The sequence below is a fragment of the Dipodomys merriami genome, unplaced genomic scaffold, assembly GCF_024711535.1.
Source record: "Dipodomys merriami isolate MVZ:Mamm:240054 unplaced genomic scaffold, mDipMer1.0.p SCAF_365, whole genome shotgun sequence".
Classification (NCBI taxonomy): domain Eukaryota; kingdom Metazoa; phylum Chordata; class Mammalia; order Rodentia; family Heteromyidae; genus Dipodomys; species Dipodomys merriami.
Genome location: NW_027205215.1, coordinates 203,951 through 225,153, shown reverse-complemented (window position 1 = coordinate 225,153; position 21,203 = coordinate 203,951). Strand labels below are relative to the sequence as shown.

The window sequence follows — 21,203 nt, the reverse complement described above, 5'->3', positions numbered from 1 at the left end:
GAGTGCTAGCCCTGAGCAAAAGAAGCTCAGGAACAGTGCCCAGGCTCTGAGTTCAAGCCCCATGACTGGCAAAAAAAAAGAAAAAGAAAAAGAAAGAAAGTTAAGCAGTGAATTTACACAATGCTAATTATCTTCCATGACACAATCATTGCAAAGGACTGTGGGTTGCTTGTTGGCCAGCTAGTTTTGCTTGAATGTACTTTTCTGATCTCCTTAGACACTGGGTATGTGAAATTTAGCACTGGAATAGATTTTCCCATCAGGTTTTCTCTCCTTATCTTATTGGTAGCCACATCAGTATCCAAGAGAAGGTCCAGAAGCTTCTTTAGCCAGGTGGGGGCAATCTGCTTGTTTGTAGTCTACAAGTCTGCTGTTTGGGGGTAGTTGGTAGACTACAAGTCTGAAGTTTGCAGACTACAAACTATACTTGTAGGCTTGGTCACATAATACATGTAGTCCAGTTTATGTTCTACACACCAATGAGTCTGGGTGCTCTAGAATTTTCTTAGAGAATTTTTAATTTTTTTCTCACGTAGGATTTCGATATTACTGTTTGGAAATATTACCGTTAATATTTATTATTGCACTTCTGTATTCACTGTGCATTAGGTATTTGTAGAAGTGGAAACAGCCATGAACAAGAACTGGTCTTGGCCATGACAGGAATTGATAGCCCAATGGGGGGAGGTAGACCCGCACGTGGATAATACAAGGAAGTAGCTATTCCGGTTTCTTTTTGGTGGGCAAGTGTTTTGCAAAGACTTGGGCTATGTGTGTGCAATGCTAAAACAGTCAGTTCATTGAGGCTTTTACAGAAGTTATTTCGCCAAACAAAACAAAAATATCTAAAAATCACTCCCTCTCCTGTAAGAAAAACAAAATTATTTTTTATATTTGTGGTGAAATCACACAGCCATAGAGACTTACCACAAAAAGAGATTTATCAGACAGATTCCACACAGTTACATTTAAGCCTGCAAAAGACTTCCAATTAGCCAGCCCTGAACCAAAGGGTTTGGTAATTTTCCTGAAACAAAAGAGAAGAATCATTCCCTCTCTTTTGGCATCAACACTCAGTTACATTCTTTCACTTTCCATTTAAAAAAATCACTTAAGAAAGTTGATCCTTTTGTCTCAAGAGCTATTTGTATGAAATATAAAATTCAGAAGTTGTGTTCACTCCCTTTTGTTAAAAAAAAGTAAGTCATCAAAAGAAGGAAGCTTTTCCTTTTTTTGTTTTGGAAGAAAAACTTTCATCTCTAATTTAAAACTGCAAACACACTTTCTTTAGTGGAGAGAATATGTTCATATGATAGTGGTTATTTATCCAATTCAAAAAGTGCAGGATAATCTCTCTCTCTGGCTCTGGCTCTGTGTGTGTCTCTGTGTCTATCTGCCTTCATTGGATTCAAACTGCTCCTTCATTCTGCAATGGAAATTGTTTTATATTTTCCCAGGAGTGCCAGTCCTTTGTGGAACTGAAGATCAAGGACAGCCTGCATTTATTTTGTAGTGTTGGAAGTGTTTTGCATTCCCAGGACAGGCAGTAACTTCAGTCCTAAGAGCCATTGAAGGGGTTAATGCTGGGACTTGGCTGGATGTCAGTTGCAGTTTTTTTCTTCCCTGGCTCTGTCCGGGTTTCCCCTTGAAGGGATTTCCCTCCTCCTTTGCCTCTGCAGCAAGACCCTCTTTTATAAAGAGCAGACTTTCTATTTCACTCACACCAGCCTCTCTGGCTTTGGGAGCTGAAGACTGCCCAGGCACTTTCAAGCGGGGCCAGAAAGAAGCCTATTGAGCCATTATTTTCTCATCGCAGCAGCAACTCACAATGCCTGGGAAGATGGTCGCAATCTTTGGAGCCTCAGAGTTACTTTGGATTGTATTTGCAGCTTGTAAGTTCTTCTTGATCTGTTTCAAATGTTAATATTCCATGTTTAACCCTGGTTTGTTGGCTTCATTTTTATTTTTCCTGGGGTAGTGAAGAAAAGCACTAAGGATTTTAAACAATGGGAAAACTGAATTTAAGCTAACTTTTAATGTGCTAATGAGATTTTTCTATACACTATATACTGTCATAGAACTGCAATACCTCTCTTCTTCTTTCCCCCCAATGTCAAATGGGTAATTTGGATTGTGTCTGTAGTAGATATATCTCTTCAGTTTCCTGTATTTGCTAATGAGGTCAAACTTTTAAAAAATCCCAAAACAACTTTGATAAATGAGCACGAAGGTCAAGAATGCACAAGTTATCCTGGGTGTTAATGATTCTAGCTCCTTCCTGGGCAGTAGTGATAGGGTTTCTTAGCTACCTTAAGTGTGTTTGAAGCTGTTCAGGAAAGACATTACGCAGGATAGATTTGAGACATTGTACTAGAGTAGAGATGTAAGGATAGACTTCTAGACAAACCAGCTAACTTTGTTTCCCACTCTTTTCTCTCTCTCTCACTCTCTCTCTCTTTTCCTTTGCAGCTCAAGCTTTTAAAATTGAGACCTCCCCTGATTACAGCACTCTGGTACAGATTGGTGACACCATCTCATTGACCTGTAGCACGACAGGTTGTGAGTCCCCATCTTTCTCTTGGAGAACCCAGATAGACAGTCCATTAAACGCGAAGGTGAGCCACGAGAGGACCAAGTCCACGCTGACAATGGATCCTGTGAGTTTCGACAATGAACACTCTTACCTGTGCACCGCAACCTGTGGATCTGGGAAGATGGAAAAAGGAATCCAAGTGGAGATCTACTGTGAGTTGCTTTTTTCAAAGAAAAATTTGCTTATCTCTATTTTGCCTTAAGATAGTTTTTTTTTTTTTTTAAAAAAGAACAGTGGTTAAAAGGGTACTCATTTCTGGGTTCCTGGCTAGCAAACATACAGTATCCAAAAGTTATAGATGACTAAGGCTAGCCCAAATTTTGACTTCTACTTCTGTTTGCAACAAACATTGCAAGAATGCATAAGAAAGCTTCAGTCTTCCTGGGAATGAATTCCTTAGTCATAAAATGGACTATCTCTAAGGCTTTCTAAATGTGTTTTTTTTTAAACTTGAACTTGATCATATCCTTGCATGTTTGCTTGCTCCAACATCTACATGATTTATGAATTTTACCCTTCAGGGACATTGCATTCATGTTATTCTTAGGCAATTTGGTGCTTAAAATCCATTTAAAGATTAAGTAGGAGATCTCTAATTTAGTAATAGATACAAAATATTCTCTGTAGACACAACAAAAAATGCCTGCAGACATTTATTTTATCCATTCCATGTCTGTGTTGACAAATTTAGAAATTTTTGTTGTTACTGTTGCCGTGAAGTATTAGTATTCAACCTCAAATGTTTTCCTGGTAAGTGTAAGTGAACGCTCTTCATGTACCAGCTTGCCAAAAAATGCAATTTTGCACCCTTTTCAACTCCATAAATGAAATCATCAACAAGAGTAAAATATAAACTTTACTTAAATCAATTCCCTTTAGTTATCGATGGTCTTTTTCTAAATAAACAAGATGAAACATTAAGACTATGCACATGCATGGTCATTTCTTTATGAACATCTCATTCAATTTTCTCATAATTACATTGGTACCTTTCTACTGTACCCAAATCCAACTTTGCCCAGTAACCTTAATGGGAATTTCAACAAGGCCCATGTGTTTCTAAAGCTTCTAGAGGAAGTGGGCCTGGCCGGCTGCTTTCAATTATGCTGGTTGTACATGCATAGTTTATGTCTGGCTGCCTCCTGAGCGCTTCGAAAGGTCCCCTTATGTAAATACAAGGGAAACTAGTACATTCTTATATTACCTGTCGTAAAACTATGCTGGATTATCTGCACATTTCACACAGTATTTGGGACAGAAAGAACTGATGGAAAAAATTTCAAATACCATTTCCTTTGTTTTATGCCCATATGTACCAGTTGAAGACTTTCAAAAGAGAATTAAGGACCCTTCTGGCTTTAATTATGTTGCCTATGTTGTGTCCTTCCCCCACCCCCCCAAGAATGTCTGTTTCTCATTATGTGTAAAAGTTCTGTGTCCATTCCACATTTGATTATTATGTTCTGAGAAATTGACCTTGGTGTTCTTTTTACTACCTAGTCCCAAATCTACCAACTTGTTAACATCAAAACAGCATGCAGCGACAGAGGTATACTTTGCAAAGGTGATGAGATTCTGTGTCCTTTTGTTCTAGAAAGTTCGATAGAGGTCTAATTGGAGCACTAGTTCTTAGGCAGTTCAGGAAGTAACTCTCGTATTGAAAGGTTGCATAGAAGCAACCTTTCTGCTGGATGAATTTTTTTTCTGGTCCTAGAATTTCACACTCCTTCAGTATTCTTGCTCAAGGCTGATGCTCTATTGTTTGATCCATGTGTCCAGTCCAGCTTTTGGCTGGTTAATTGGAGATGGAGTTACATGGACGTTTCTGCTCACACTAGCTTTGAACTGAAGTCATATGGGCTTCAGCCTCCTGAGTAGCTCAGATCACAGATGTGAGGCACCAGCAACAGGGTAAGAAGCCAGCTCTTAAACCATTTTTCATTTTCTTGCATACCCTGCACAAAAACTACTTTTTACAAAGATATTCCAAGCTGCCCCTTATCTTCAAAATGGAACTACATCTGCCCTGACTAGAATAAGATAATGTGGTACAATGTAGTATTAATCTGCAGTAGTGATATAAAAGAATAGAAATCCTGAGTTTAAATCCTAGCTTTGACCTTTATCAGCTGTGTGCCCTCAGGCAAAATTATGCAAATACTAAATCCATATTTTCTTATCTGCAAAACCAAAGCAATGTGTGTATGTATGTATGTATGTATGGAAAGTCACAAGGAAACTCCCACTTTCTACAAACTAGCAGATGCTAATAAAAATCTTAAAACAAGGTAAAACAAAATAATCTGTGTTAGGTCTATAGCATGGTTACAGGCACCTAAGTTTTACTCAGGTAACATACAACCTTTAAAATATACAGGGTCAAAATGGAAGAATGCTCCAATACATAGCTGATTCTGACCTCCTGAGAGCATCCCAAACCGTAAAAATCTAATTAAATAATTCATTTTACTGGATTAAGACTAGATTAGATTTCATTTGCATTGTTGGAAATCAGTAAGTGATCTTATCAACATGAGCAGAAAGTCACTTATGAACTCATTTGTCCTTTCCAGCTTTCCCTAAGGATCCAGAGATTCATCTCAGTGGCCCTCTGGAGGTCGGAAAGCCAATTACGGCCCAGTGTGTGGTCCCTGATGTATACCCCTTTGACAGGCTGGAGGTGGATTTACTGAAAGGCGATCATCTCATGAAAAATCAGGACTTTCTGGAAGACATGGAAAGGAAGTCTCTGGAAACCAAGACTTTGGAAGTGACCTTTACCCCTGTCATTGAGGATATTGGAAAAGCTCTTGTTTGCCGAGCTAAATTACACATTGATGAAATGGATTCTGCACCCAAAGAAAGGGAGACTACCAAAGAGCTGCAAGTCTACAGTATGTACTTGTGGGATGTGGTCTAGTCCATGGGAATTCAGTAAGAATTTATTTGACAACAAGTATATATATTCCAATAGCATAATGAAAAGAACACTGAATTTGGTTTGAGAAGACTTGAGCTCAATTTCCTGGCTCTGTTAACTGTGAAAGGGTTCCCTTAATTTGTCTATTTCTCTACCTGTCCAGCAGAAATAATCATACCTGAGAGGGTAGTAGAAAATAGGCTCCAATAACAATATGTTTTAGATCATGTCTATAGGCTAGTATATTATCACTTGAAATATTAGTGTCATAATATAGAGATAGGACTGGAGCAGTTATTCTCTGTGAGTGCATGGGTGTATATATACTTGTGCATACTTGTAAGCTCAACCATGCATATGTACATCAGGTGGATGGACAGTGATGGGATTTGATTCCCCCATCTCTCCAAGACTGCCAGGGAATTTGGGGGACAGTTTTATTATCCTAAAATTGTGCCCAGAAAACTGTACTGTTTTACTGTTTTATGCTAAAATACTCCATTCTTCTATGGGCATTCCATTCAAAAGGACTAGTGATAATTATTGCACATTTAGTCAAAAGAGAATGAGATGGAAGGGATTTTTAACAAGGTTTTGAGAAGAATAGTTAAGATAGGGAGGGGGAAGAGAAAACAATGAAACCAATTGTCTTTCAGTGACTTGATTAGAGATCTCTTTTCTGCTGGAAAGTCAATTTTATGTCAGAGAAGGATTTAATTTACTCTGCAATCTCAGAGAGCAGAACTATGACCAAAGTGGAAAAGTGAGTTACAGAAAGGAAAATTCCAGCTAAATCGAGGCAAAACATCTTCATAATGAAGGATTCAGAAGTCAGCTTGACCCTTTTGTAGGCTGTGTGATCCACCGGTCACTTTTCAGCTGACCGGGATGAGTTTTTGGAAGGGACTCTTGGATGGATTCCTTCTTCAGTTAGGACATTCACTAAGTCACATGATCCTCAGGCCATTTCTAAATATTTATGTCGATCTGAAAACACCAAACATCCAAAAAAAACACACCTCAATGAGTTATTCATAAATTGGCTTGTTCTGTGCTACCATGACCAGGTAGTGTGTAGATGTGGGAAGGTCCACAAATACAGCCTGCAAACCTAGTGGCTAAAGATGATGCATAACAATGGCCTTGGCTATGTCCTGTCTTTCCAGTCTCACCCCGAAACACAGTCATCTCTGTGCAGCCCTCCACAAGGCTGCAAGAAGGCGACTCTGTGACGATGACCTGCTCCAGCGAGGGTCTACCAGCTCCTGAAATTTTCTGGAGCAAGAAACTGGAGAATGAGAATCTGCAGCCACTCTCTGGGAATTCAACTCTAACCTTAATTGCTATGAGGATAGAAGATTCTGGCATTTATGTGTGTGAAGGAGCTAATCTGATTGGAAGACACAGAACAGAAGTGGAATTAGTTGTTCAAGGTGAATAGAACATTGAGCCAGGAGGCGGGGATGGGGGGGTGGAAGTCATGATCATGGCGCTATGGTTGGGAGTAGAGCAATGGTGATAAAGCTTGAATGTTGAATTGCTTCCTGATCCTTTCCATGAGAACCTGTTGTATGGCTATGTACTTTGGCACAAATATGTATCCTACTCTGACAGTTAGGAAGGCTTTCCTCCCAGAGCTTCATGGCTCTGCTTCTCTCATTCTTTTCTGGATCACATTATTCCTCACTGCTGCATTGCTTGGCTTCCTTCCTTCCTCCTGCTCCATGGATGATGGTATATTCAAATTACCCCACCTGGGCATCTCATTTCACTCTGCCTGACAACAGAACCCTCAGACACTGGTTATTCTCAAATCCGGATTCATGTCAGCAGATGCTATAGTTCTTCTCAGCATGATCCCAAGAATCTGACCTCCTCTTCAACTCTCTTGCTATCATGTATTATTTTTATCCCTTCTCAGTTGAGTTCTTATAAAATAGTGTTCATAAACTACCAGCTATATTTCTTAATATAAGCTAAGTCCAACCTTCAAGAAATAACTGAGGGTGAGTATTTGGTTTCCATGGTTCAGATGAGAGAATGGCGTCTCAGAAGAATTGTTGTACTAGCTATTGATTGTATACCTAGCATTTGCTAGGAGTCATCTGGCAAATTATGAACCATACTGATCTTTTTCCAGAATTCTATGAGATAGCTTAAAACTCAGAGTCAGCATGGTTTGTAAGTTGCCAAATAAGGTCCAATAGCTCTTCAGTTACAGGATCACAACCCGTACTTTACCACTTTAGCAAATCATCTCAATTATTATTATTACTTGTGTGTGTCAGTACTGCAGCTTGAACTCAGACCCTGGGTTCTTACCTTTAGCCTTTTCATTCAAGGCTAGAGCTTTGCCATTTGAGCTACCATCTCAACAAATAAAATAATGCTGGGCTTGTGTTTGTATCCTAGGTATGCAGGAAGCACAAAATAGGAGGACAATGGTCCAGGAAAGCCTGAGATACTATTTTTTAAAAAGCTAATGCTGAAAGGGCTGATGCCTGACTCAGGTAGCAGAGCACCTGTCTAGCAAGGACAGGACTCTAAATTCCAATTGCAGTTTTGGAAGAAAAACAAAGCTCAGCTGGACAGCTTTCCTGAATAACCAGAGTTGTCCTCTCTTCTCAACTTTCAGACCGTGAATTAGTTGTAAAATATTTTTATATTTCATCCAACATATTTGAGGGGTAACTTAACAATTTTACCACTTAACTAGTTACATTGCTTTTAGTATGATTCTATGCAACTCTCAAAGATATAGCTTAGTGTTTTGAAACAGACGATGCTGGCACAGATTCATAATTTGAAGACATTGGTGTGTTTGGAAGGTGTGTGATATTTTTCAGAACCTCTTCTATTTTCCCCTTAGAATGACTAGACATAGTTGTTGTAGCAACTGAAATTTGGAATCGTGGCTAAAGTCCCAATTTTGCCCCTTACAAGTTGGGTGAAATTATTATTTAACAGCAGAGTCTAACTTGCCTTCTGGAGAAAGAGGTGGGGTAGGGAGAGGAAGAGAAAGGAGAGAGGAAGAAGGAGAAGGGAAAAGCGGAGAAAACAACAGGTCAGTTTGTGGAGTTGTCATGATGATTAAAATATATAATCTATGGGAAGTGATATGCAAGCCACCTGACACACAGGAACAAGCAAAGGATCCAATCTTCTGTTTGCATTACAGTGTGACCTAACAAGCTACACCCAAACAGAGACTGGATTATTGCCAAGAACGATGCCAGCCACTCACATCTGTCTATAACTATTCTGCTTTGATTGCCCTCAAATGGATTCACTGTTTTAAAAAAATTATGGTTTTAGCTAGGTACTAGTTGCTCATGTTTCTAATCCTAGCTACTCAGGAGGCTGAAATCTGAGGATCGCAGTTCAAAGGCAGTCCAGGCAAGAAAGCTCATGAGACTCTTATCTCCAATTAAGCACCAAATAGCTGGAAGTGGATGAGTTGCTCAAATGATACAGCACTAGCCTGAAGTATAGGCAATTGAGAGCCTAAGGCCCCTGAGTTCAGGCCTCAGTACTAACACACACACACACACACACACACACACACACACACACAGAGAGAGAGAGAGAGAGAGAGAGAGAGAGAGAGAGAGAGAGAGAGAGAGAGAGAGAGAGAGAGAGAGAGAGAGAGAGAGAGAGAGAGAGAGAGATGAGATATAGTCTTGTAACTCATGGTTATGAAGTGGAAAGAGTAATTCTTTCCTGGAACAGACAGTTGTGGAGAGGGTTGAGGACAATTGGGTCTATAAATGAGATTGTGATGAAGGAAAGCATCTTATCCGTTATACATCTTGTCCTTTCTTCTCCCTAGAGAAACCATTTACCATGGACATCTCTCCTGGCTCGCGGGTTGCTGCCCAGATTGGGGACACCGTGGTGCTGACCTGTTCTGTCACAGGCTGCGAGTCTCCATCATTGTCTTGGAGAACGCAGATAGACAGCCCTCTGAGCGGGCAGGTGCAGAGTGTCAGAGCCAAGTCCACCCTGACCCTGAGCCCTGTGAGTTTCGAGAACGAGCACTCTTACCTGTGCACGGCGACCTGTGGACCTAAGAAGCAGGAAAAGGGGATTCAGGTGGAACTCTACTGTAAGTGATTTTCACCACTGGTCGCTGTGTTGTTTTCCCATTTCTATGGGAAGAAAAAGAATCCTCATCTGTGATAGGCAATGGGATTCATTAGTTTAGAAGGAGAATTTAACCTTGTGAATGGTTCCTAAATCTCTGAGAATGAATGCAGTTTGGTGAGACATGATCGGCTTGACTCATGTGCATATGCACATCGCAATTACAGTCTTTACTTCCTCTTCTTGTATTGTTTCACCCTGAATTTGGTCACACTTATGTCCCTCCTCCTCCACACCCCTTCATGGGTATGCAGGGGTGTATGGAGATGACAGTAAGAATAGTGTGTGTGTGAGGGGGTGCAGCTTCCATCCAGATAACTGAGTAGAGGTGGCTACCACTGAGCAATTCAAACTGAGGGTGAAAATGAAGCCTTCTGCTTAATCCGCAGAATGGAGTAAAATGAGGCAATTGGGAAGCAGCAGAAAGCCACAAACTGAAGACAGGGAGTGGACAGGAGACGAGGCAGGCCAGAGGCTATAAAAGCTCAGGTGTGTGCTGGAGCAGAATCCCGAGAATCCCGAGGCAGCATCGGGTCCTGAAATCCATTTACTTTATTCTTTTTGCTGCCTTCCCGAAAATCCTTTGCAACCTTGACTTCCCATGAATCTGAGGTTGTGGAGGCATCCTACTGTATAATGAATCCAGAAGAAAATATGCAAAGGAACCATGAAGTTATGGGGTTTTTAATTTTTAATTTTTTGGGTCCAGTTGTGGGGCCTGAACTCCGGGCCTGGGCACTGTCCCTCAGCTCTTCAGCTCAAGGCTAGCACTCTACCACTTGAGCCACAGTGCCACTTCCGGCTTTTTTCTTTTTGCTTATGTGGTGCTGAGGAATTGAACCCAGGGCCTCATGCATGCAAGGCAAGCACTCTACCACTGAGCTACCTTCCCAGCCCCTGGGGTTTTTATTTTTGAAGGGATCACCTTGACCTATCTTATTCAATAAACTCCAAAGCACAACTTATGAAGTTTTTTTTTCTTCCCACCACAAACCCTGCCCAAATTTGTGCTATCCTTCAAGTTTTTGCCCAGAAGGAGTGAATGTCTGTAAAGGGATTTAAATCTCTCCAGAGGAGGGTGAATTTTACCGCTTTATCGTATTACCTAGAAACTGCTGATGTAGGCACATTCTCAGAAGAGGTGAAAACCAGTGGTGAAGTCTTCCTGCAATATGGAAGGAAACATTTAAAAATATATTACTTTCATAGCCTTGTACTTCAGGGAGAAAAGCTTTGTCATGCGATTTTATCCTTGATAACTATTTCAGTCTCATCAATTTGTTACGATACAGTTTACATTCTATGTAATTAGATTAGAGCCTAAATTATAAATTCTTTTCTTAATAAGAATTATCTGAGACATACTTTAACATTGTTGCCTATATTTTATCATTAGCTAAACTGCCTAGATTAGGAGCTGCCCTTAGAGTCTTATTTGATAGAGAGAAGCTGAACAGCCCAGATTCTAAAGTCAGAGAAGTCTTGTAGCCTTTCAAAAAATTCATTTTTACTAGCCATGAGACAATGAAATGATACCATTTTATGGGCTGCCTAGAAGACTGAGATAGCATTACTTACATTTAGCATTAGTTCATGCTAAGTACTCACAAATATTTTACAATTGCACAGACAGAGTCCGCAGGTAACACAGGGAAAGCTGAATGGATTTAGCAAAGATCAGGTATGTGGTTGATTGGATGGCATCATTAGAAAAGATTATGTACTGTTTCCAACAATATTATAATCAACATTATAATTTTGTGTTTAGGCTTAATGTCATGTATGTACTTGTGTGTGTGTGTGTGTGTGTGTGTGTGTGTGTACTGAGTTGATTTCAGGGCCTCCCACTTTCCCCTGGCTTTTTCACTCAGAGCTGGGGCTCTCCCCCCTTCAGCCATATCCTGACTTCCTGTTGTTGTTTTTTTGCTGTTTAATTGGAGAGTCTCGTAGATTTGTCTGCTTGGTTTCAAACTTTTGATCCTCAGATCTCAGCCTCCTGAGAAGTTAGGATGACAGGCGTGAGCCAAGGACACCTAGGCTTGAGATTCTTTCCCAGCTGAGTTGTAGAGATGTCATTATGAATCCTGTGCATTTAACAGACCAGAACTCCATTTTCTCCTGAATGTCTCACACAACCTTTTTGATTGATATTTACAGCCTTCCCTAGAGATCCAGAAATTGAGATGAGTGGCCTGCTCGTGAGTGGGAGCCCTGTCACCGTGAACTGCACAGTGCCTAATGTGTACCCTTTTGATCATTTGGAGATTGAATTATTAAAGGAAGGAACGATTTTGGCAAGTAAACAGTTTTTGGAGGGAACAGACAGGAAATCCCTGGAGACCAAAAGTTTGGACATGACCTTCACCCCCACCACTGAAGATACTGGAAAAGCTCTTGTTTGTCTGGCCAAGTTACATATGGGTGAGATGGAATCTGAACCCAAACAAAGGCAGAGTACACAGACACTGTATGTCAATGGTAATTATGTTTATGCTACATCTGGATACTCTTTACATTGGATTGATTGCTTTCTCTCCTTTGTCAGGCAATGGTTAACAAGAGGTTAATAGTTAAACACACACACACACACACACACACACACACACACACACAAAACTCCTGGGGAAAAAAGAAAAAATTCAAATTAATAATGTCGATGACAAATACCTCCCCTACATATAAAATGATAGCCATTGGTTTGTTAAAGATTCCAGGCACTGGCATCAATGGCCAGGTGAGTGTTAATTCTGCTTTGCCTGGTAGAAACAGTGCATCCTCAATCCAGCTCAGCCTCTGGCTGGGTTCAGCTGGTCTTGCTCTTGTGTGTTGGCCCTTCCTGGGGGTGACCAGTTCTACCTCTTTCTTCATGTCATGATCTTCTCAAGGGAGATGGCTCACTTTCCACCCTAGAGACCTCTGAGGAGGCAGCAATGAAAACTGCCTCTTGAAGCCTGGGTTTGGGTATGTCACTGTCATTTTTGTCCGTATTCCATGGGCTCAAATGAGTTACAAGGTCAGTGCAGATTCAACGGGTAGAGAAGATAATATTCACTTATTCCCAGAGGAGATTCCAGTAGGTCTTAGTCATGTTTAGTGCACCACAAAGGGCAAGTACACACTCACACTGCTTTGGTAGCAAGAAGGATCCAACAGAACTTCTTTCCATTAGGAAATAGCCATGACTTGTTTGTTTGCTACTTATCTGCATCTCCCAGAGTAAATGCAGACAGAAGGCTCTGCTAGTGATCAAGATGTGTAGACAAAAGCATGGATTCCATTGCCCGGTTTTACAGTGTCATTGAAACTCTTCAGAACTGAGAGCATGAGAATGTCAATCTAATGAGTGTTTCTCCCTTTTCAGTTGCTCCTAAGGACACTACGGTGTTCGTCAGCCCCTCCTCCATCCTGGAGGAGGGCAGCTCTGTGAATATGACATGCTTTAGTGATGGCTTCCCAGATCCAAAAATTCTGTGGAGCAGACAGCTGAGCAATGGTGCTCTCCAGCCTCTTTCTGAGAATACAACTCTCACCTTAATCTCTACAAAAATGGAAGATTCTGGCATATATGTGTGTGAAGGGATTAACCAGGCTGGAATAAGCAGAAAAGAAGTTGAATTAATTGTACAAGGTGAGCACAGTATGGCCCTCACTAGGATTTTCTTAAGTTATCTTTCTGATGATGAACAAAACCTTCCTTGGAAACAAAGTGTGTGTGTGTGTGTGTGTGTGTGTGTGTGTGTGAGAGAGAGAGAGAGAGAGAGAGAGAGAGAGAGAGAGAGAGAGAGAGAGAGAGAGAGAGAGAGAGAGAGAGAGAGAGAGAGAGAGAGAGACAGTACTAGGGCTTGAACTCTAGGTCTCTTTTTTTTCTTTTTGGTCTGAGACTGGGATTCTAACTTGTTTGGTACATTATGTTTTTGCTCATTGGCTAGTACTCTAATAACTCACTCAGGCCTCCAAGTCCGGCCTCAAAGCTCTTCTTACTTGGCTTGCTCACCTATAACTGGTATTCTATCACTTGGACCACACCTCCAATTTTGGCTTTTTGCTGTTTAGCTGGTGAGAAGAGTTTCTCTGATTTGTCAACTCAACCTTGATTCTCAGATCTTAGCCTCTTGAGTAGCTGAGATTACAGGTGTGAGTTTCCTGTGCCCAGCTTAAACAAAGCTTTTATTTAAAAAGAAATGTATTAAGGATTTTTGTTTTGTTTTGTTTTTGTGCCTATCCAGGGGCTTGACTTTAGAGCCTGGACACTGTCCCTCAGTTTTTATATTCAAGGCTTGCACTCTACACTTGAACCACAACTCCACTTCCAGCTCATTTTGGTAATTAATTGGGCTTTTCTGCCTGGGCTGGCAGATCCTCAGATCTCAGTCTCCTGAGTAGCTAGGATTATAGGTATGAGCCACAAGCACCCAGTCTATTGAGGGTTTTGTTTTTGGTTTTTTTTTTTGGGGGGGGGTCCAGTCGTGGGGCCTGAACTCTGGGCCTGGGCGCTGTCCTTCAGCTCTTCAGCTCAAGGCTAGCACTCTACCATTTGAGCTACAGCGCCACTTCCGGCTTTTTTCTTTTTGCATATGTGGTGCTGAGGAATCGAATCCAGGGCCTCATGCATGCAAGGCAAGCCCTCTACCACTGAGCCACCTTCCCAGCCCCTTGAGGGTTTTTTCTTAAAAGCATTCCTGATGTTTCCTATATATAGAACCTTAGATCATTCTTGTTGTTTCCTGAAATAGAACTTGCTCATCAAACAGCCCAAAGTTCTTTTAACAACCCTAAAGTTTTCTTTTAAACTGCTAGCTCCAGGACTTGTGCCAAAAATTCCAGTGGCTCTTGGGAGACAATTATTGAAATAAAGACAGGAAGAAATGTGTAATTGTAAATGGTTTAAGTTTAAAACCACTCAATCTGGCTGGATTAGTTTGGGCACTCTACCACTGAGCCACACCTCCATCCCCACTGAGTTTTACATTGTAAAGGAAGAAATTTGGAAGTTCAACACACAATCTTAAATAAAACCTTTTGAAGAGGCTAAGGGCAAAGGACTGAATTTCAGGCCAGCCTGGGCTACTAGCTAGTTCTTGTTCAAATAGACTGTATGTACTACATCACTAGATCATGTCTCAAGAAACCATGTACACAAAGAAAATAAATGGAAAGAAAAAAAGAAAGAGAAGGAAAAGGAAGGAAAGGAAGAGAGGAGGGGGAGGAAGAGGAGAAGAAAGAAAAAGAATAAAGAAGAAGAGAAAAAGACAGGAAAAGATCCTTTGAGGTTGTATGCCATGCCCCTGTGGCCTTAAATAGGGATTCCTTAGCAGGAATCATTTTCATGCTGGGTAGGTAAGTCCTTCCTACAGTTGCATTAATAAAAATACACCTCAAGTACCGAGGCCACAGCCTGGAACTTAATAAATAGTAACTGTATTGTGAAGGACAAATAAACAAGCCATCTGTGTGCAACTTAATTTCCTCATCTGAGAAAATCTAGCTCAAAACACAGAGGCCTTTGGACGACAAAGAATTTTTGCTAAACAGTATGACGATGATTTTAATTTTCTGGTTCAGTAACATTTGAATTCTATACCCACATATTGTATTCTCTGTGCTAGGCTGAGTTAAAGTCTGTGAGATTCTAATCTCCAATTAATCACCAAAAAGTTGGAAGTAGAGCTGTGACTCAAGTGCTAGAGCATTAGCCTTGAGCCAAAAAGCTGAGGGACAGTATCCAGGCCCTGAGTTCAAGCCCCAGGACTGGCACCACACACAAACACATACACAAAAGGAATTCTGTTACGAGAACTGAAAAAAAGCATAAGTCATGTCTTCTCTTGCCTAAAACACAAATCAGCAAATGCTTGACTTCATTCTTGCCTTGCTTACGTTATTAACTTATTATGGGATTGCCTTAAAGATGCCTTTTCAATGGTCTTTTTTTCAGTTTTTCCTAAGGACATACAACTGACAGTTTTTCCTTCTGAGAGTGTCAAGGAAGGAGACACTGTCATTATCTCCTGTACTTGTGGGAATGTTCCAGAAACTTGGATAATCCTGAAGAAAAAAGCAGACACAGGAGATACAGTACTGAGGTCTGTAGATGGCGCGTACACCATCCGCAAAGCTCAGTTGGAGGATGCAGGCGTGTACGAGTGTGAATCGAAAAACAAAGTGGGATCCCAGTTAAGAAGTCTGACACTGGATGTTAAAGGTGGGCTCTTTGTCTTTGGACTTCAGTGTGGGCTTTCCTACATGAAGGAGTTGAATTCTGTGTTGACTGTGGCTCTTTCTTGTTTCCTGAAATAATCAGGCCCAGCTGTCGAGTTTCAGGAGGAAGTTAACATAAATCATTGATGACTGTGGAATTCCCATTTGCTTTCTTTTCTTTCTTTTTAAAGTTGCCCAGTTAGCATTAGTCTCTGAGGTCTTGGATTTGTTAAGTGTTTTACCATATTTTCCAAGACCTTTCCTTGGGAAGCTAAAGAAGTAAGAGGGGGTAAAATGGAAAAGAAAAATCCTATCCAGACCCTCGTCCTTCTTACTAGAAAACTATCCTATTTTCTCCACCAGGAATAACTTCATATATTCTCCATTGACTCTTTTAGAGATAATCACGGAAAATTCCAATTTTGATTCTGGACAACATATAAAAGACCTCTAGGCTACAGAATCATTTCCCTTAAAATCCACATCTCTGCCTAGTGCCAGTGGCTCACAACTGTAATCGTAGCTACTCAGGAGGCTGAGACCTGAGGATCAATGCTTCAAATCCAGCCTGCGCAGAAAAGTATATAAGACTATGTTCTCCATTAACCACCAAAAATCCACAAGTGGAGCTGTGGCTCAAGTGGTAGAGCACTAGCCTTGAGTGAAAAAATACAGGGACAACACCCAGGCCCTAAATTCAAGCCCCAGCACTAGCGCGCGCGCGCGCGCACACACACACACACACACACACACACACACACACACACACACACACACACACACACACACTGGTGTACAGGGAGAGGGAGGGACAATGGCCTCATCAAAGACATTTGAGGTGGAGCATTAATTTCCTACTCCTTCCTGTGAATGCACAATAGGTATGATCTGTTGATCTTACTGGTAGAAGTGGGCTGTGTCAGTCTTCATTAATCGGTCTCACACTCCTTGCACACTAATAAGAGCCTGTGGTGCACTGGAAGCCATAGTTGGTGGTAAAGTGATGGCACTACAAATGCCAACTTTTAAGAGGCTCAACATAAGTGAAAGTCGGCAAATACTTGCCAATGTAAAGCAAATTTTACTTATCTGGCCATTTCCAGATGGCAAGATGTACTATATATTTTCTGTTTTCACAGTAGCTCCTAGAAACACACAAATATCAATACATCCATCTAGACATGTTAAACAAGGGGAAAATGTCATAATTACACATAAGACTGTTAACCATCCACTTGTGGTGATTGTTCTGAATAGTGTTGGTCTGGCCAATGAACTTACTATGAGTTCCAAGAATGGAACCTTGTACTGTGTTGCTGAAAATGACCCGGGGGTTTATGAAATCCATGATTCCAAAGAGGAAGGGGCGATGCTGGAGGAGTTGAGATCTCAGTTCTGAGTGCATTGAAATTCCTTTCTTCCCATTTTAATCCTCAGTGCTTCTGGCCATCCGTAATTCCACCTAGTTCGGGTAACCTGGACTCCTAACATTGCTGTCCATCTGTCTGTAATTAATTGTTCTTTATGAGACACATTAAAGTTTCTTCTTGACTTTTATCTCTTCTCCTGTATACATTACCTTTTCTAAATTACTTTACTAAATTAATCACATATATTTTTTACCACAGTTTATTCACTGTATAAGTGAACAATCAAACAAATATTAGGCATTCAGGCAGAAATTCAAAGTCATGCTCCATAATTAAATCTGGTTTTAAAAAGCTGGACATGTATGAAGACTAAAAATTGACATTTTTTCCTGTGTATTTTGAAGTTGTTTTTTTTTCCTGTGTGTTTAAGTGAGTTTTGAAATTGTGTTGTTGTGGCTTAAATGTATTCAATTGATAGATATGGTCAGGAATTTAAGAGTTTCAGGATTTATACAGCCATTAACATTTTTATGAGAAGATTCTCCTGGGTACTGACTCAGCAGCAAGACTTTTCTTGCAATTGCCTGAGGGGAAAAGTAAAAAGCAAATATAATACTTATTAAATGGAAAGGAAAATAATGACATAAATAGTTTTGCCCAGCATGTCATCAGTACTGATGCTTAACCACAATTATGGTGATAAACATCCCATTACAATGTGCCAGGTGTCAGTGGTTCATGCTTGTAATAGTTCTCAGTTGGAACTGAATGTACCTCAGGCAGAAAAGTCTTTAAAACTCTATCTACAACTAGGCACCAAAAGGCTGGACTAGAGGCATGGCTGAAGTTGTAAACCATCAGCTGAACAAGAATGATGCCCTGAGATCAAAACTTAGAGAATCTTAGTTGGGTTGCTGGTGGCTCACACCGGTAAACCTAGCTAGTCAGCAGGCTGAGATATGCAGACTGAGGTTCAAAGCCAACCCCGACAAGAAGTGAAGACTCTTATCTCCAACTAGCCATCAAAAGGAGAGCTGTGGCTCATGTGGTAGAGCTACATCCTTGAGCCAAAAAGCTCAAAGCTCTGAATTCAAGCCTCCACATGGGCACATAAATTAACAAGTTATCCTTATACATTCACTAGCTCAATTATACCTACCAAATGTTGAAAAATGGAGCAACTATTATGCTTAAAGTGTTGTTTCCTTGATAATGTGATACAGCTCATTTCACATCACGTGATTCTATTGATTCTTTTCCCTTGGATGGCTTTCAGTGTTTAGAACGCTCTAGGTGGAAGGCAGTGATGCCCATAGGCAGATCACTAAGTCCTGTCAGCACTAAGACCACATGCATGCCACTTCGTGAACCTTAATTGTAAGTCTACCATTCAGTGCTGTGCCAAGTAAAGAGAAGCACATCTCCACAAATGCTGGGCTGTGTCCCACACACTCTTACCACTATCAGATGTTAAATTGCAGCTGCCAGGTGACTTTTTTGGGGTAGGTTATAAAGACTACTAATTTTAAAGTTTTTGTATACTATTATTTTCATATTCCAGTTATAACTAATTAGCAAAACGATAGGATTAAAAAGCCACACTACTTTATTAGAGTTTAAAAAGTACTTTGGAGGTACCAGTTTTATTCCAAGTAGTGACTTAAAGGCTGGTGGGTCTAAAGGAAAGCAGACGTATGTGTTTTTATGGAGTTTACAGTCAGAAAAGCAAACCAAATTTAGTAAATAGTTATAATGTTTAATTACAAGTAGAGCTAAATGATATGAAGCAAAAGTGAGAACATGTTTGGGTTCTTAACAGACTAGGGGAGCAGTAGGGAATGAGTGACATTACACGAGTGACATTAAAACTGAAATACAATACTATCCAAAGACCGCCAGTAAACACAAATACTGAAGGGGAATGACACATGTTAAGATGCCCTTCCTTCAGTCAGACAAAACATAGCTTGCAAACATGCATGCCATCAGCCCGGATTCTTCCTCTCCCTCTCAATCTATAGAGTTTAACTATAATGTTCATGTTGTAAATGTTACAAGGGGTTTTTGTTTGTTTTTGAGAACTGGTGAGCCACTTCCACTCATGGTGATCAGAATTCTTAGTCTCAATACTCTAGCAGATTTTTTTTTATTTCCTCGAAGACCCTCCTCCAATTCCTGTGCTTGTGAAGGACCCCTGCCCCAAACATTGCATGTTCATTTCCATTTTGCTCCTGAAATGGACTCTTTTTGAATCCAAGTTTGTAGAAATTGACAGCTGTCATCTTTAGATCCATTATGACCAAAGCATCCATCAATGTGTTATTTGGGTAATTCAGAGAAATGCATTGTGGGTCCTTCTGGCCCTCATCATGACTTTAGAGCTCTTTCTTTTTGGAGAACTACTTGTACTATAAGAATAAAACGTGTTATTTAATGATTTCTTTTTGTACTGGACATTAATTGCACCTATTTGGTTATTTTCCAGGAAGAGAAAATAACAAAGACTATTTTTCTCCTGAACTCCTGGTACTGTATTGTGCATCCTCTCTCATAATACCTGCCATTGGAATGACCATTTATTTTGCAAGAAAAGCCAACATGAAAGGATCATATAGTCTTGTAGATGCACAGAAATCAAAAGCGTAGCTCACACTTGAAATACTCAATCAGAGACCCTATTTGTAAGTTCAAATCCTTAATAGTGCTCATCATTCTACAAGAAAAACAACTGAACATTCAGACTTCCTAGAATGTACTGGAAGCAAAGAGAAGGGGACTTCCCAGGCTCTTTTTGAGAGCAAGAACCAACAGAAAACTTTCTTCTTGATAAGTCATGGCTATTGAGATGAGATGATTGAGAGAGTCCCTGATGCGTGTAGACAATAACACAACCTGTACATATGTAAAATAAAATTATGGCATAGCAAGATTGCTTGGGATAGCAGCACTCTATGTTTAAATCATGAAAATAACCACCCAGCGTTGCTTGGAATGACTGTAATTACAGCACATTTTAGGAACTTTTGATATTCGTATTGACTGGCAGTTGGCTGAGGCTATGTTTCTTCTATTTTATTGCCTTAACCAAATTTTATTCTGATGATTTTCTTGACAATAATTTCATGTTTTATAAAGAATCCAGGGCTTCATTTTTTATAGGCAAATGATAAACAAGGAGGGCACTGGGTTGACTTTCAGGTACTAAATACCTCAGCTGGTGGTATAATGGTTGACCAGGTTTCTCTATATGGTACTTGCATGGTACGGAGATGTGATGTTTGTTCATCTGAATCTTATGTAACTTGACTAATGTGGTTAGAAAATGCATCTTCTTTGGGTTTTCTTTTGTAGCTGTTAAGAGTTTTTTGTATAGTAAAAATTAGTCTCTGGAACTAGGAGTGTTGTGTGCTTATTTATTATTATAAGTGATCTCCTTTTAATTATGGTGTACTTCTTTTGACAATGCCAGCTTCCAAGGTGAAGAGTATGGAAATGCTCTAGGTATAGCAAGTGTGATCCTCTCACAACCACTGTGGGAACTTGCATAAAATGCATATTTCTTAACCTTTATATTAAACTCAGATATCTGGTTTGGGGTTCTTCAAGTTTGTCAATTTAAAATAAAAAAAATATGTATAGTACACACAAAAGGTACGAACACTGTTGGATGGACATATGGATGAGCAATTAACTGTAAACTGACAGTTCAAGAGAGAGTCATGCTACTGATGCCTCTTGATGACAACTCTCTCCTCTCACTCAGAAGTAACAGTTATTTGTTCTGAACAGAATAGTGATGTGTCCCTTGAGTTTGGGGGAAAGTTACTCAAATATACTATGTATGCGATTAGTATATTATTTATTTATTGCCATGTTTTGAAATTTACATGAAGACAATCAAATGACATACTTGCCTTGTGACTTTATTCTTTCACTCAAAATTTCATTCTTGCATAATTCACCCATATTCTAGGCCATT

General features: G+C 40.2%; 1 protein-coding gene across 1 annotated transcript; it reads left to right on the top strand.

Moving 5' to 3' along the window:
* Window positions 1–1,652: 1,652 nt before the first annotated feature.
* LOC138804444 (vascular cell adhesion protein 1-like) lies at window positions 1,653–20,616 on the top strand. The gene is made up of 9 exons (XM_069988699.1): window positions 1,653–1,892; window positions 2,470–2,745; window positions 5,167–5,487; window positions 6,680–6,946; window positions 9,343–9,618; window positions 11,814–12,134; window positions 13,018–13,284; window positions 15,592–15,858; window positions 19,710–20,616. Exons 1-9 carry the CDS (start codon window positions 1,829–1,831, stop codon window positions 19,868–19,870), a joined length of 2,220 nt encoding a protein of 739 aa, XP_069844800.1. The 5' UTR covers window positions 1,653–1,828; the 3' UTR covers window positions 19,871–20,616.
* Window positions 20,617–21,203: the final 587 nt, after the last annotated feature.

Excerpts from the sequence above, each read along its gene's own strand:
- LOC138804444 (XM_069988699.1), top strand. The coding sequence starts at position 1,829 with ATGCCTGGGAAGATGGTCGCAATCTTTGGAGCCTCAGAGTTACTTTGG. Across the intron at positions 2,746-5,166 it reads AATCCAAGTGGAGATCTACT|CTTTCCCTAAGGATCCAGAG; the intron begins GTGAGTTGCTTT and ends TGTCCTTTCCAG. Across the intron at positions 6,947-9,342 it reads AGTGGAATTAGTTGTTCAAG|AGAAACCATTTACCATGGAC; the intron begins GTGAATAGAACA and ends TCTTCTCCCTAG.